The 13463-nt window shown below is 42.7% G+C and overlaps 1 protein-coding gene across 1 annotated transcript in view; it reads right to left on the bottom strand.

Annotated features, from left to right (window-relative positions):
* Ccdc170 (coiled-coil domain containing 170) overlaps positions 1-13463 on the bottom strand; it is a 55087-nt gene that overhangs the window by 4875 nt on the left and 36749 nt on the right. The window contains exons 8-9 of the mRNA XM_028764358.1: positions 11384-11557; positions 8588-8830 (exon numbers count right to left, since the gene is read on the bottom strand). Of these exons, the coding sequence (XP_028620191.1) occupies positions 8588-8830; positions 11384-11557 (417 nt within the window). The remainder of the gene's footprint in view (positions 1-8587; positions 8831-11383; positions 11558-13463) is intronic.

The following is a 13463-nucleotide window of genomic DNA, read 5'->3' as shown; positions in this document are numbered from 1 at the left end:
GAAGGAAAAACCATATGGCCACACAAAAAGTTTCATAAAAAGTTCATAGAGGCATTACTCACAATCACAAGTGGTGACCACCTAAACATCCATCAACTGATGAAAAGGGAAAATATAGTATAGCCAAACAATGAACTGCATTATAGAGCAAACAATGAACCCTAAAAACGTCATGACAAGAGAATGAAGCTGACTGCCAAAACCCACATGATCATCTTCTTATGAAAGAGACAGGGAAAAGGCTGAGGCTAGTGGGAAGGAGGAATTGGGGAGTTATAATTTATGGGTACAGAGTTTCTTTGGGTATGCTAAAAATATTTTTAACTTAGATACTGTTCAAACAAGGCTGTAAATATACTTTTAAAAAAACACAGAAATGCATATTCTGAAATGGTGGCACTCATTTGGAAGGTTCCAGAAGACTTTGCATGACTGAAGTGTGTGCTTTCCAAAGGTACACCTCTTCCTGAGTATCCTCTTCACAATCCACTCCATATCCACCCTCCTCTACAAGCTTCCACCATCATGATGTTCTACAGACATTCACAGAATCAAGCAATTGTAAACGAAAACTCTGAAACTGTGAGCCAAATACTTCTCCTCTTCACTAGGTTGCTTACATCAGGTGTTTGATCATAGAGACAAGAAAGCTGACTATCAGGAAGGACTAGATTAATCCCCAAATCAGACTGCTGACAGAAGTGGAGAGGCTTACAAGAATAAATTTGGACCACAGGTGGAAAGTGCAGTCAGGGGCTAGTACACTCACCTGGAGCTGGCCTTATCGATACATCTTCACTGTGACTGAATGGCTGATGCCACACAGTGCCCTGATCTAAGGTTCTAAGTATCCCATTAGTGAATAAGAAGAAGGCTAGAAAACTTCTCTAAGGCATGATTTGGAGGAAATGTGACTATTTGAGATACACATCAATGTCTAGCGGGACACTCAGACTTATCCAACTGGTATAAATTCAGGAAGTCTGCATCAGATGCCAGCTGTTAAACTCACAAATTAAAAACCAGTGTGACAACTTTGTAAAAAGCCAAATTGCTTTTGCTATGGTCTAAAGGCTTATACCCTCCAAAATTCAAGTAGCCAAGAAGCACATAAAGAAATGTTCAACATCCTTAGTCATCAGGGAACTACAAATCAAAATGACCGTGAGATTCCACCTTACCCCAAGCAGAATGGCTAAGGAAAAAAAAAAAGCCTCAAGTGACAGCACATGCTTGTGAGGATGTGGAGGAACACTCCTCAAAATTCTTACATCTTAATGCACAAGGAGATACTATGAAGAAGTGGGACCTTTAAGAAATGAACAGGTTCTTGGCCAATGTCAGATTCCTGCCAGGCAGCCCCAAAAGCTCTTCACATCTCCCCCTTTTTTATTGCACAAATAAGACTGAGCCTGTCTTAGGTTGTTCTAACAAGAATGTCTTCCTTACCCGTCATGGAATATGCATTATTAAAAGCAATGCACTTATGTCTTAGGTTGGTAAGGCTCTGTGCAGAATCTTACCCATCCTTGGCTTGGCAGCCTGTTAAATTAATAACTCTGTCTGGTGGTCCATTTTCAGTTTCAAGTCATGTACTTTGGCTGCCAACATGTTGATGTTGTTAAAGACAAACTTTAACACAAAGACAAGGAAATGGGCTGCTTTGTAGGAATCTGACATTGGCCAAGGACAAGGAAATGGACTTCAGGCAGGAATCTGCCATTAGGCTAGAACAAAGAAGTAATTTCAGGCAGAAATCTAAATCTTAAGCTAGAACTATGAAGTAATTAAAGGCAGGAATATAAATCTTAGGCTAGAACAAAGAAGAAGGCTTCAGGCGTGAAAATGACTTTGGGCTAGGACAGAGAAGTAGGCTCATATATTTCAGTCATCCTGATAAGGCCTTAGAAATAGTGATCACGGGACTGATCACAGGACTCTGTTTACTGTCTTGCTTGTTCTTTGACTATTGGTGTTTATTGTCGTGCTTGTTCCTTAACTATTTGCATTTATTGTATTGCTAGAAGCCTCAACCTAGAACTGACCTTAATACTTGCATGAAATTAAAATGGTATAAAAGCAAAAAGGAGGGGGGGGATGAGATAGGAGGTTTGGGGGGGAAGTAATGGGGAAAGGGGATAACATCTGAAATGTAAATAAATAAAATGTCCAATTTAAAAAGAAAAAGAAGTGAACAGGTTGAGTTTCAAGAGGAATAACTAGATACCTGGGGTGGTTTGATCATGAGTGGCCCCCATAGACTCATAATGGTTGCTTTGATAGGATCAGGAAGATTAGGAAGTGTGGCCTTGTTGGAGGAAATGTATCACTGGGAGTGGACTTTAAGGTTTCAAAAGTCCAAGCCAGGCCCAGGATCTCTCTATCTCTCTGTGCCTCTGTGTCCCTGTGTCTCTGTCTCTCTCTGTCTCTCTGTCTCTCTCTCTCTCTTTGTCTCTCTCTCTCTCTCTCTCTCTCTCTCTCTCTCTCTCTCTTTCTCTCTCTTTCTCTCTCTCCCCTCACCCCTCCACCTGAGGCTCAGACTGTAAAGGTCTCATAAACTTCTCTAACACCTGTCTTGCTTGTTACCATCTACCCCATCATGATGATAATGGATTAAGTCTCTGGAATGGTAAGCAAGCCCTCAATTAAATGCTTCATTTTTTAAGAATTGCCTTGGTCATAGTATTTCTTCACAGCAAAAGAACAGTGACTAAGATGCTTATATAACAAACAGAAACAAGGTGTTGAATGCCCTAATAAAACAGAGCTTTCCTGTCCCCTTATACCATATGAGAATATAGCTAAAGTCTTGTGTGAACCAAGAAGCAAGATGGAGCAGACATCAAATCTGCTGGCAACTTTCTCCTGGGCTTCCCAGACTCTAGACCTCTGGGAACTACATTTCTGCTGTTTATAAGCCACCCAACTTATAGTATATTGTTTTGATACTCTGAAGACTAAGACATTTTCTAGACAGAGGCCAATAGCAATAGTAAGTATGCTTGACCTCATAGCCACTGAACCAGTTCTCTGGGGTGACATGAACTGTCTTGGGGCTCTAATAGCAGCTGTGAACTTGCCAGTTTAGAAGTAAAAAAAAATACCTTCTACAGCTCTAGACATATACAGAAAATAAAATGCCAGACCCTGGGATAAGGGCAGCACAGAGAAAGGGGTGAGCAAAATGCCAGAGCAGGTACTTAAGATGGGGAAGACACAGGTCTGCAGGAGCTGAATTTGGTGATTACTCGTGGATCCCACCCTGTCAAATCCAGTGTTCAAATATTGTCTCAATGGTAATTCCTGAGTTTGCTGATTCCACTGCAGTAAAAATTTCTTTGTTCTTAAAAAAAAATTGGGGGGAATTATTAAGGGTGGTTAGAGAGAATCTCTTATAAGCAACACCTGTCAATAAAAAGCCTATGCCCAATGAGTGAGGCAGGAAGTAGGAGGTGGGACACTGGCAGGAAGAGAGAGAATTCTGGGAAATAGTGAGAGGGTATGGGAGATTCGAAAGCCAGATGCTAAGGAAGAAGCAGGCCAGGACTGATGGAGAGGTAACTAACCAGCAGGTAGCTGAACTCGAGATAGAAGAAAGGGAAGATTCACCTTGGACTTGAACACATGAAGCTGAGGAGAAGTAACTAACCATATGAAAGACACAGAATAGACTGAATAGGTTAAATAAGATACAAGCTAGTTGGGGATCGAGCCAAAGCTTGTGGCCTAGGCATTTATTAATAAACAATTAGTCTCAGTTGTCATTATGCGACCAAGGGTGGGAAGGAAAAACTGATTTATCTTTTCAGTGGTATGTCAAGATGTATCCAACGTACCCTCCCATGATTCAGCTTTCCACTCAGGCTGAGAAAACATGCTGAGATGTCTACCAGAGGTGACAGGTGGGTCACAGCTCAGAGACTAGAAGTGAGCTGTAAACAGTCCTAATGAGAAGAAAGAGAACAGACTCTGAATAACCAGAGGCTTTATCACAGCCCAGAGATGCAGGTCCTTGCATAGCTTAGGTCCCAGAACCCTGACTTGGGGGAGCCAGAGAATGAGGAAATGGCAGACACGTGAGCATGTATCTAGAACTCGCAGATGAAGAAGCCACAGCACCCAGAAAATTCAGCATCACATAGAGTCGAACATAGAGGTCAGGCTGTCACATAGAGCTAAACATGGAGGCAGGGCTACTACACACAGATAAACAAGGAGCCAGAGTAATGATAAATCAGTGAATAAGGAGGCAGATGTACCTAATCTCAGTAGGCATAGGCTCTGTAGGGAAGCAGTCTTCAGGCAGTAAACACCCAGGGGCAGAAAGCTACAGTCTCTGTGCCGTTCACATTTGCACTCCAACCACAGAAAAGATTTGCCAACTCTGTGACCCTCTCACCAGGGAAGGCTTTACCACTGCCACAGGCCGAGGCATCAAGGCCTTGAGATGCCTGTGTTCATGTCAACCGCACACGTTCACTCAGGACGTCACTGGTCCCCTACTCAGAGGACTGCTTGGATCCTTGTCAAGGGATAGGGACAAAAAAGAGAGTGCCACCAGGACAGAGCTGGGAGCCAGCAAGAATGATGGAGACTCTAAAGTCAAGCCATCAAACCAACAGCAGATGCCTGGGAGCGGGGTGGCACTAAGTTGGTTTCTTAATCCCCCTGAGGGAACTTCTCAGACCAGCTCAGAGTTCAGCAAGCAAGCAATTGGCCTCTAATTTTCCTCCAGTGAGACAGAACTGGCCATAAACAAGATTAATGTACCATGGAGAGGCCAGCCAGGACAGGGAAGTTTCCCAGGGTACCATTCATGGTAAACACTGTGTGCTGCTTCCCAGGGAACAACTATGCAATCTGGTGGGCAAGTCTTTCTTACATGGAAGTGTTGAAGGCCCAGACAGGAAAGGTGGTTAAGTCTCAACTCTTAAGTGTTGGCTGAATATAGGGGCTAAGTCTCCAGACACAGTTGTTAAAGACAGTACTAAAACCCCCGTCATATGTCGACAGTGTACTAAAACCCCCGACAGATGTCAACAGTATACTAAAGTCCCCGACAGATGTCGAGCAGAGTGTGCAGGTCGCTGCATGAAGCAACTCAGCAGTGTTCTAAGGCAGTGGTCCTGGATTTTCCTAACACTGTGACCCTTTTGTTCCCATTGTGGTGACCCACCCCCCACCATAAAATTATTTTCTTTGCTTACTTCATAACTGTAACTTTGCTACTATTGTGAATCATAATGTGAATTATCTGTTCGAACCCTGTCCAGGGGTCAGAACCCACAGGTTGGGAACCACCATTCTAGAATCTTATTGCCCAGAACAGATGCAGTGTCCATGAAGTCGGAGCTATGTGGGGGAGATGTCTCACTCTGCACTCTCTCCTCCCTCCTTGTCCCTCGCAGACCATATTCTGGAGCTGGCAGCACAGTTACCCTCACCCCAAAAGCAAGCACTCTGCCTTTGCAGGTTCTGCTCACTGTGCAGTGAGAAAAGCAATCCAGGAGGCCTGGGATATTTTAGAGGCATTGACTCCATGGAAGAAGAGTAAAGGGCTACACTGGCTGGCTGGGAACCAGCTCCATGGGGAAGAACTTGGGGAGGAGCTTCTGTGCACAGGATCTATGAAAAAAGTCAGAGAAAAAAAAGTTCTGTCTGCAGCTAGCAGCTATTTTCTGCTTTGATGCTTTCTTGGGAGACCACAAAGGAGACACTACTGACTCTCCTGTGGGCTTTGGAACTGATTTGGAGCCACAGCTCCTATCAGGGTTAGGCCACATGCTATGGGGCTGACATTTAAAACTGTCCATTAGACAGTTAATCTTCCTCTCTTTTTCACTGGCCAGTGACCATGGGCTGACCTCATTTAAACAAAGTCAAGAAACTAAGTTCCCACCAGTTATATCATTCCAGAAAATAGCCAACAGGTTGTTGTTTTTCAGGCCCTTCCTCCTGGCTGGTGCCTGGCAGTAAGCTGGAGCCCCAACAAGTACGTGGGGCTAAGAGGTATTTCCAAAGATGAGAGAGGATGAAAACATTGGCTAGGTTGCTCAAGTTGAAATCCAAATACTCTGGGCTTCTGATGACCACTAGGGGGTCCTTGTAGATGTGGCATGTCCACTCCCTTACACACACACACACACACACACACACACACACACACCAACAGGGCTGAGGCTTTTCCCTGAGGCCCATACACGCAAGGCAAGCACACTGCCGTTAAGTTACCACCCCAGTCCTTGATTCTTTTCAGTGGAAAACTAATTAACATCCTTCCTGTCTGAGCCTCTGACATTGTGGGATGTTTCTAGGTAGTCCATGGAAACTGGGGACAGGTGGTAAAGCATCTGGCTGTGGAGAGGTTACACAAAACCTCTGCTACACTGCCTAGAATTCTGCCACAAGGTTTCAGTGCCTGCAGTTGTTTATAAGGTGATGCTTCTGCCTGTAGTAACACTGCTTTAATAATTCCAGGTTAATGAGAAAAGAATGAAGAAGCATGTTAATGCATAACTCATATAGTTACGCAAACTGAAGACCAAACTACATCATCATGTGCACGGGGGTTCATGCTAAGAAGATAAAACATGTGGTAGACCAGACTCCATCATGGAGGGCACAGGTAGGACACACTCGAAAATGCCACCACACATACTTGTTAATGGTGATTTTGGTGACACTGCATCATCCATGTTAATATTGTTAATTTTTTTTTAATTTGAGTCTTCATCCTTTGATCTCCAAATTGGTTCTGGTTTCATAATGGCAAAAATTAACAAAGCTACATAGTCTTAAGTATCCTAAGTAAGCAACATCACAAATTATTCTAAATTTAACACAAGAAGGGCGATCTATGCAAAAAAAATAGCTTTGTCTTTCAAAAAATACTTCCGTAATACTTAGATTTGCACACCAATATCATTTTCAATAGTTTAAATTGAACAGTTCGTCTGGAAAGGGTTTTGTTTTTTCTTGGTCTAGAACTCAAGGGAAACCTTAATACATAGGTCTTAACAAGGAGATATTCAGACAACCTGGAGTCAAGTTCTTCAGTCTTAGTTTTCAACAGATGTGCAGATGTACATAGCAGCTTTATTTGTAACAGCCCCAAACTAGAAACAGCTCAGACATCTATTAAATACTTAATGGACAAACAGGAAGTGGTACATCCAAGTCATGGATTATTATTCACCCATCAAAAGGAGTTACAGTCAACTTGGCTGGGTTACACATGTCCCACATTTGAGAAAATGTGTTCTAGATGTTTCCTAGAGGGTGTTTGCAGGTCAGATTAAAAATAGGTAATTTTTTTGCTTTTGTTTCCATTGCTTTGCCAAGACAGACTACCACTATGTAGCCTAGGATGTCTTCAAATGCATAATCCTCCTGCCTCTGCCTCCTGTAGATGTTACAATTTTAATTGAGACTCTAAACCTATTTCAAGGCAGATTTTGCTAATGTGGGTGGATGTCTTCCAATCAAATGAAGTCCTAAGTACAGGCTAATTCATTAATTTAAATAAATAAATAAAATAAATCCCCCCTGAACAAGAGGGAAATCGCTAAGCAAATATCCAGAACTGAACTACGTCAGATGTGAGCTACAACAGTACCTGTCCATCTCCCTGCCTGCAGGCCATCTCATGAACTACAACAGTACCTGTCCATCCCCCTGCAGGCCGTCTCCATGGTGTGTTTTTATACTGGCTAGTTTTATGTCAACTTGACATGAGCAAAAACTACTTTCTTCAGAGAGGATGAAGCCTTAATTAAGAAAACACTTTCACAAGATCTGCTGTAGGCAATCCTGGACATTTTCTTAATTGGTGATCGATGGGGGAGGACCCAGCTCCCTGTGAATAGGGCCATCCCTGAGCTGGTGGTCCTGGGTTCCATAAGAACGCAGGCTGAGCAAACCATAAGGACCAAGCCAGTAAGCATCACTCCCCCACAAACTCTGCATCAGCCCCTGCCTCCAGGTTCCTGCCTGGACTGCCTTTGATGATGAACTGTGAAAATGGAAGTGTACACCAAATAAATCTTTTCCTCTCCGACATATTTTCGAAAGGTCATTGTGTTTCATCCCAGAACTAATGACCCAAACTAAGATAATACCCTAATTCTCAGTAAACAGAGTATCAGTTACTTTCTCATTTCCTTCTAAACACATTCCTAACAGAGACCCCTGTCACTGGCCTACAGGAAACGGAGATATTCTAAAGAGACACTTGGGTCTCTCAATCTGACAATCAGACTGTTGAAACAAAGGACCCCAGAGAAATGGGAATTTCCCCAGGAATCTCATACAGGAAGAAGAAAAAAAGTTCCAGACACCTGTCAGGCCACTTATAGGATGAGACTTTACACACTGAGCCATCTCGCCAATCCCACCCTTTCCCCTCTTTTATTTGAGGCAAGGTCTCATGAAATCCAGGCTGGCCTTGAGCTATCCATCTAACCAAGAGTGTCTTTGGACTCCTGACCTGCCTGCTTCTACCTCTTAAGTGCCAGTATTCCAGGCACATGCTGCCATTCCTTGTGTATACACTGGCAGAGAGGAGCAGAGGAAGGAACCATCCACTTGCCTTGAGTTCATTGGTGTCCGCCAGTTTGGCTTTGAGCTCAGTGTTGTACTCCTGACACGCACTCAACTCCTTCTGCATCCTCTCCACCTTCTTCTCCAGCTTCCTCAAGGCAAGATGGGCCTCGTCTCTCTCCACAGCCAAGGCCGAGCGCGCCTCTTTCTCCTGCTGCAGCTGGGCAATTTTCTGCCGAAGGAGGTTCATATGCACTTCTTTGCTCTCCAGTCTTTCTTTCTGAGTCTTTAGCTGGTTTGATACAAATGGATTTTTTTTTGAAAAAAAAAAAAATAATTGAACAGTCAGTAAATATAAATGAATTACTCAGATAATGTCGATTTTTTTATCTGTACTTCAATAAGACTCATTTGCAAACCATCAAAAGAGGTCACCGGGTTCCTTTCCCTGATTGAATTTTTTTATTCGTATTTTTTCCAAGAATTAATTCTGTAGCTACAAAGTATGGGACAAAAGAGCCCCCAGAATATATGAGAAAAAAAAGTCAGTTCTCCACAGCTGCTTCATCCAATATTCTGTGCCTCATAATCAAGATGTAAAATTACTTTTAAGACGAATAAAATAGGCTTATCAAGAGCAGAATAAGTAGAATATAATAAGACACAGACAAATCCTCTTCAGTGCTCAGTGGCCACGATCCCCGCGCCAGTGTTTTATGAAACAAGAGCAGTCCCACATCATACTGAAAACCTGCCCTAGATAATCTGAGCCCCCTTAGAACCGGGCTGAGTAGTTCTGAGGCTGCAGGTCAATATATTCTTACAGAAGGATGTACCTGGGAGAATTTTAAGGAAGCTTTGTTTACAAACTTTGACTCTCAGAAACAGACTTCATTGAGATTTCGCTTCTTCGAACTCTTTGTGTTATGCAGGGGCCCATGAGCTCCTCCAACCAAGCGGAGGGTAAGGTCTTAGAACATCGCTTATGTTGCCAATCGAGTTGATGAAGGGAATTAAATTGTTTGTAGGAAATGACTATGAGGGAGAGTGTCTCCTGGGCTCTGCCTGTCACTTTTCTGGGCAGATATTAAATCCAGGCAGCGATGGCTTTGGTCACAAACACTGGGGCAGGGATAGAGAAGAACTGCAGAACTCCCCTACTGACTGTAGCATAACCCTTCGTTGTCCCTGAAGTGTTATGACAAGGTTGAAGGACTTATTGAAAAACCTGCCTTGCGTGTCTTGCCTATCCATGACAGCTGTGTCCACAGCTGGGTCACGCCTTAACAAACCTTCCTGATAGTTCTCTAAACAAATCCCTTTTAACATTTTTGAATAATGGTTTTATTTGCTCTTTGAAATTTTCAAACGTGTACAAGATGAATTTTGATCTTATTGAAACCTTAGTCTTCCTGCGTCACCTCCTCCCCAACCACAGCCCCCTGTCACCCTTATTTTATAATCAGTATCATTATTCTCCTGTTGTATTCCCGCAGAATCCATTAAGGAACATCCTGTGTTCCCAAGGGTGTGAGACCACCAGACTTTTCTAATACATTCTTACTTATTGTGTGCATGGCAGGGAGCACACGAATGTCACAGCGTGTGTCATAGTGTGTCACAGAGTGTGTGCGGTACATGGGGGCTACAGAGAAACCTCTCCTTTTGGATACCATGGGTCAAACTCAGCCTCCTCCCATCTCCCCCTCTTCACTCTGATCTAAATGTCCACTGACAGATTCTGTACACTGGTCATTGTAATGATGATAGAATCCTTAAGAAGAGATAGCATTGAGTATTAAGAGAGGAAATCAATTCTCTGAAAAGTGAAGAAAGAATTGTGGCCCGATTCAACATCCCTGATGGTGATCAGGTTTTCTGTTTTCTCTCAGAGAGAGAGAGAGAGAGAGAGAGAGAGAGAGAGAGAGAGAGAGAGAGAGAGAGAGAGAGATTGTTCCAGACACAGTGAACTGTGGTAGAGGCCATGGGAGGGAATAAAATTTATTCTATGAAACAAGAGTTCAAATTTTCTGCTTCTTAAATTAAATTAACTCTTTTGTGGGCATATGGCTTTCCTGTCATAATATGAAGAAACAGACAGAAGCGTGTGATTAGCCCCAGGTTACACCGTCTGGCAGAGTCCAAGGACTCAGCTGCGACTCACTGTACAGCCTCTACACAGAATGGTTCTCCTAAGAAGCATTATGAGAACGCATCTGTGTTTCCTTTTTCTCCCTGTGATGCTGATAATTGTCAGACTAATAATTATGCTTTATCCGTTTTGTTTGTTCTTTCACTCATTCATTTGCTTTAAACCATTTCTAACTCTGACTTCAATGGGAAGAAAAGAGAGCCCTTCTCTGTGCTTCTGGCTCAATAGGGCTGATATAGGCAGAACTGCTCAACACTCCCAGCTTTCCTTTTCAATCAACAGAGCAGAAACTATGAGTTCAATGTCTTTGTCTGCAAGTCTCTCTTGCAACTAGGTGTGGTCAGGAGAATTGTGGCCATGCTATAAACATAACTTCAGCTAGCATCTTCCAGAACCTTCTTTACAAGACATCATTTGTATCTTTGGCTTTCTTCTTCCCATCCTCCAACCTTCTGTATGAAATACAGACAATTGCTTCTAGTGACTATTTTGGACCATGGAGATGAAGACCGTGGCAAGGATGGACTGCCCTCAGATCTTCAGACTGGAGAACTGAGACTCAGCCTCTAAATACATAACTTTATGAAATGCTTCTTAAACACGCTACTGGTCACAGTGGGAGAAAATCATTTTAACACTTGGGCTTTCCAAGTAGTTTCTCTTCTCAGTGCTATGAAGGGCACTGTTGCCTACCTTTCTCTGTAAGTTGTGAGCCATGGTCTTGTTCTCAACGACGGCATTGCTCTCGAGGTGGATTAACTGCTCTATGCGAGCTAAGACTATGTCTAGACGCATGTCAAAGCCAAGCTCAGCAGCTACGTGGCCCAATTTCATTTTCTCTGACAGCTGGTCCAGAAACTTCATATACTAAACCCAGGAACAGAAATTAAAATGGAACATGGAAGTTAATGTGTGGTCTCCCCAATCCTTCTCTTTCTCGAAACCTTCCAGGTGGTTCTCTTTAAGGCCATCCCAGAGCCAGGCTTCTGACCTCAAGATTTGGTAGTAAACATTAGAACAATCTTACCATCTCTATCATCTTTCTGTCCAAATACTCTGGACTTTCCTGGCCTATAGCTTGGACATCAGTTTAATATCAAACACATTTCTAAGCCCTTCCATATGATGAATGAGCTATACCTCTAATTCCACCCCTGGTCTCTCTCTACATGTCTTAGCAAAGGGCCACAGAAGACTTGCCCCTCCTAGGCTGTCCCAGCATTTAGCCATCACTTCAAAACCAAGTTCTTCATATATACACAAAAGCTGAATGAGAGGTTTGGGGTGGTTTTGTCATGGTTTGGTTTGGTTTGGTTTGGTTTGGTTTGGTTTGGTTTGGTTTGGTTTGGTTTGGTTTGGTTTGGTTTGGTTTGGTTTCTGTCAAAATGCTTCAATGAGGCTGGAGAAGTGGCTCAGTTGGTAAAGTATATACAGTACAAGCAAAAGGACCTCAGTGTAAGCCCCAAAACACACATGTTTAAAACAGCCAGGCACTGGATATGCTCGTAATTCCAGCATAGGGAGGCAGAGACAGGAGTGTGCCTTGGGACTCACTGGCTAATCAGTATAGCCAAATTAGTAAATTTCAGTGAGAGACCCTATCTCAAGAAGTAAGACCAAGACCAACTAAGAAAGACATATGTTTTCAACCTTTGGCCTAAACACACACACACACACACACACACACACACACACACAGTGTAGGCAGTCTTTAGGAAATGTTCTTTAAAGTGTTTAATTCAATATAAAAAGCAGAACTGTATGAAATTAGTCATAGTTTGTATTCTTTTAAATATTTGACTTGTTTTCATGTGTGTTGCCCGTGTGTGTGTGTGTGTGTGTGTGTGTGTGTGTGTGTGTGTGCACCATGTACATGCAGTACCTGAAGTGTCCAAAAGAAGGCACCAGATCTGTTACAACTTGAGTTCCAGACATCTGTGAGACACCATGAGGGTGGGTGCTGACGGAGCCCTCTATAAGAGCAGCACGTGCTAATAACCCTTGAATCTCTCTAGTCCCCACACTTCATATTTTAACAGACTAAACTCCCTCAAAGCTTAAAGGTCTTCCTTGGTTTGGACCCTATTTTTTATCTGAGCATGTTCAGACACAGAGTGCTGTATGCTGAATGAGTACATTAGCCCATTTTGGTCTGTGATAATTGTCTGGGGTCTGGGGTCTATCTCTGATCTATCTCTGATATCTCCTTGCTGCAGTAACTCCTCAGCATCTGGTGCTTTCAGGCAATTAGATGTTGAAATGAGAATAATTTCCTGCAGTGTATCAGCTTAAAGACCAGAACTATCTGTATTTTAGTCATCAAGATGATATTATCTGTAAGTGTATATTTTCCAATTTTGTTAAATAGCATACAGATAAATACAACTTAATCATCTGTATAAGCTATAGTAACTACCAATATAACATCATTCACTATGCTTTGATGCCACAATTTTATGTATGTGATGTCACGCTGTCAGATCCTTCTTGCCCTGGTGGCTATCCCTTTGGGATTTTATTTCATCTCTTACCTGTGCTTGAGCTTGACCTAGCTTCTATTGACTGTAATTTAAGTGAAGGAAGGGGACTTATGTCCATAGATTGGTAGGATTAATATAGTGAAACTGGCCATCCTACCAAAAGCAATCTATAGAGTCAATGCAATCTCGATCAGAATTCCAACACAATTCCTCACGGAAACTGAAAGGACAAATTTCAATATGGAAACACACACACAGGGTAGCTAAAAACAATCCAAGATAATAAAAGTACT

The sequence above is a fragment of the Grammomys surdaster genome, unplaced genomic scaffold, assembly GCF_004785775.1.
Source record: "Grammomys surdaster isolate TR1022 unplaced genomic scaffold, NIH_TR_1.0 143, whole genome shotgun sequence".
NCBI lineage: Eukaryota > Metazoa > Chordata > Mammalia > Rodentia > Muridae > Grammomys > Grammomys surdaster.
Note: the sequence above shows the minus strand (reverse complement) of the source record. Positions and strands in the feature narration are given on the sequence as shown.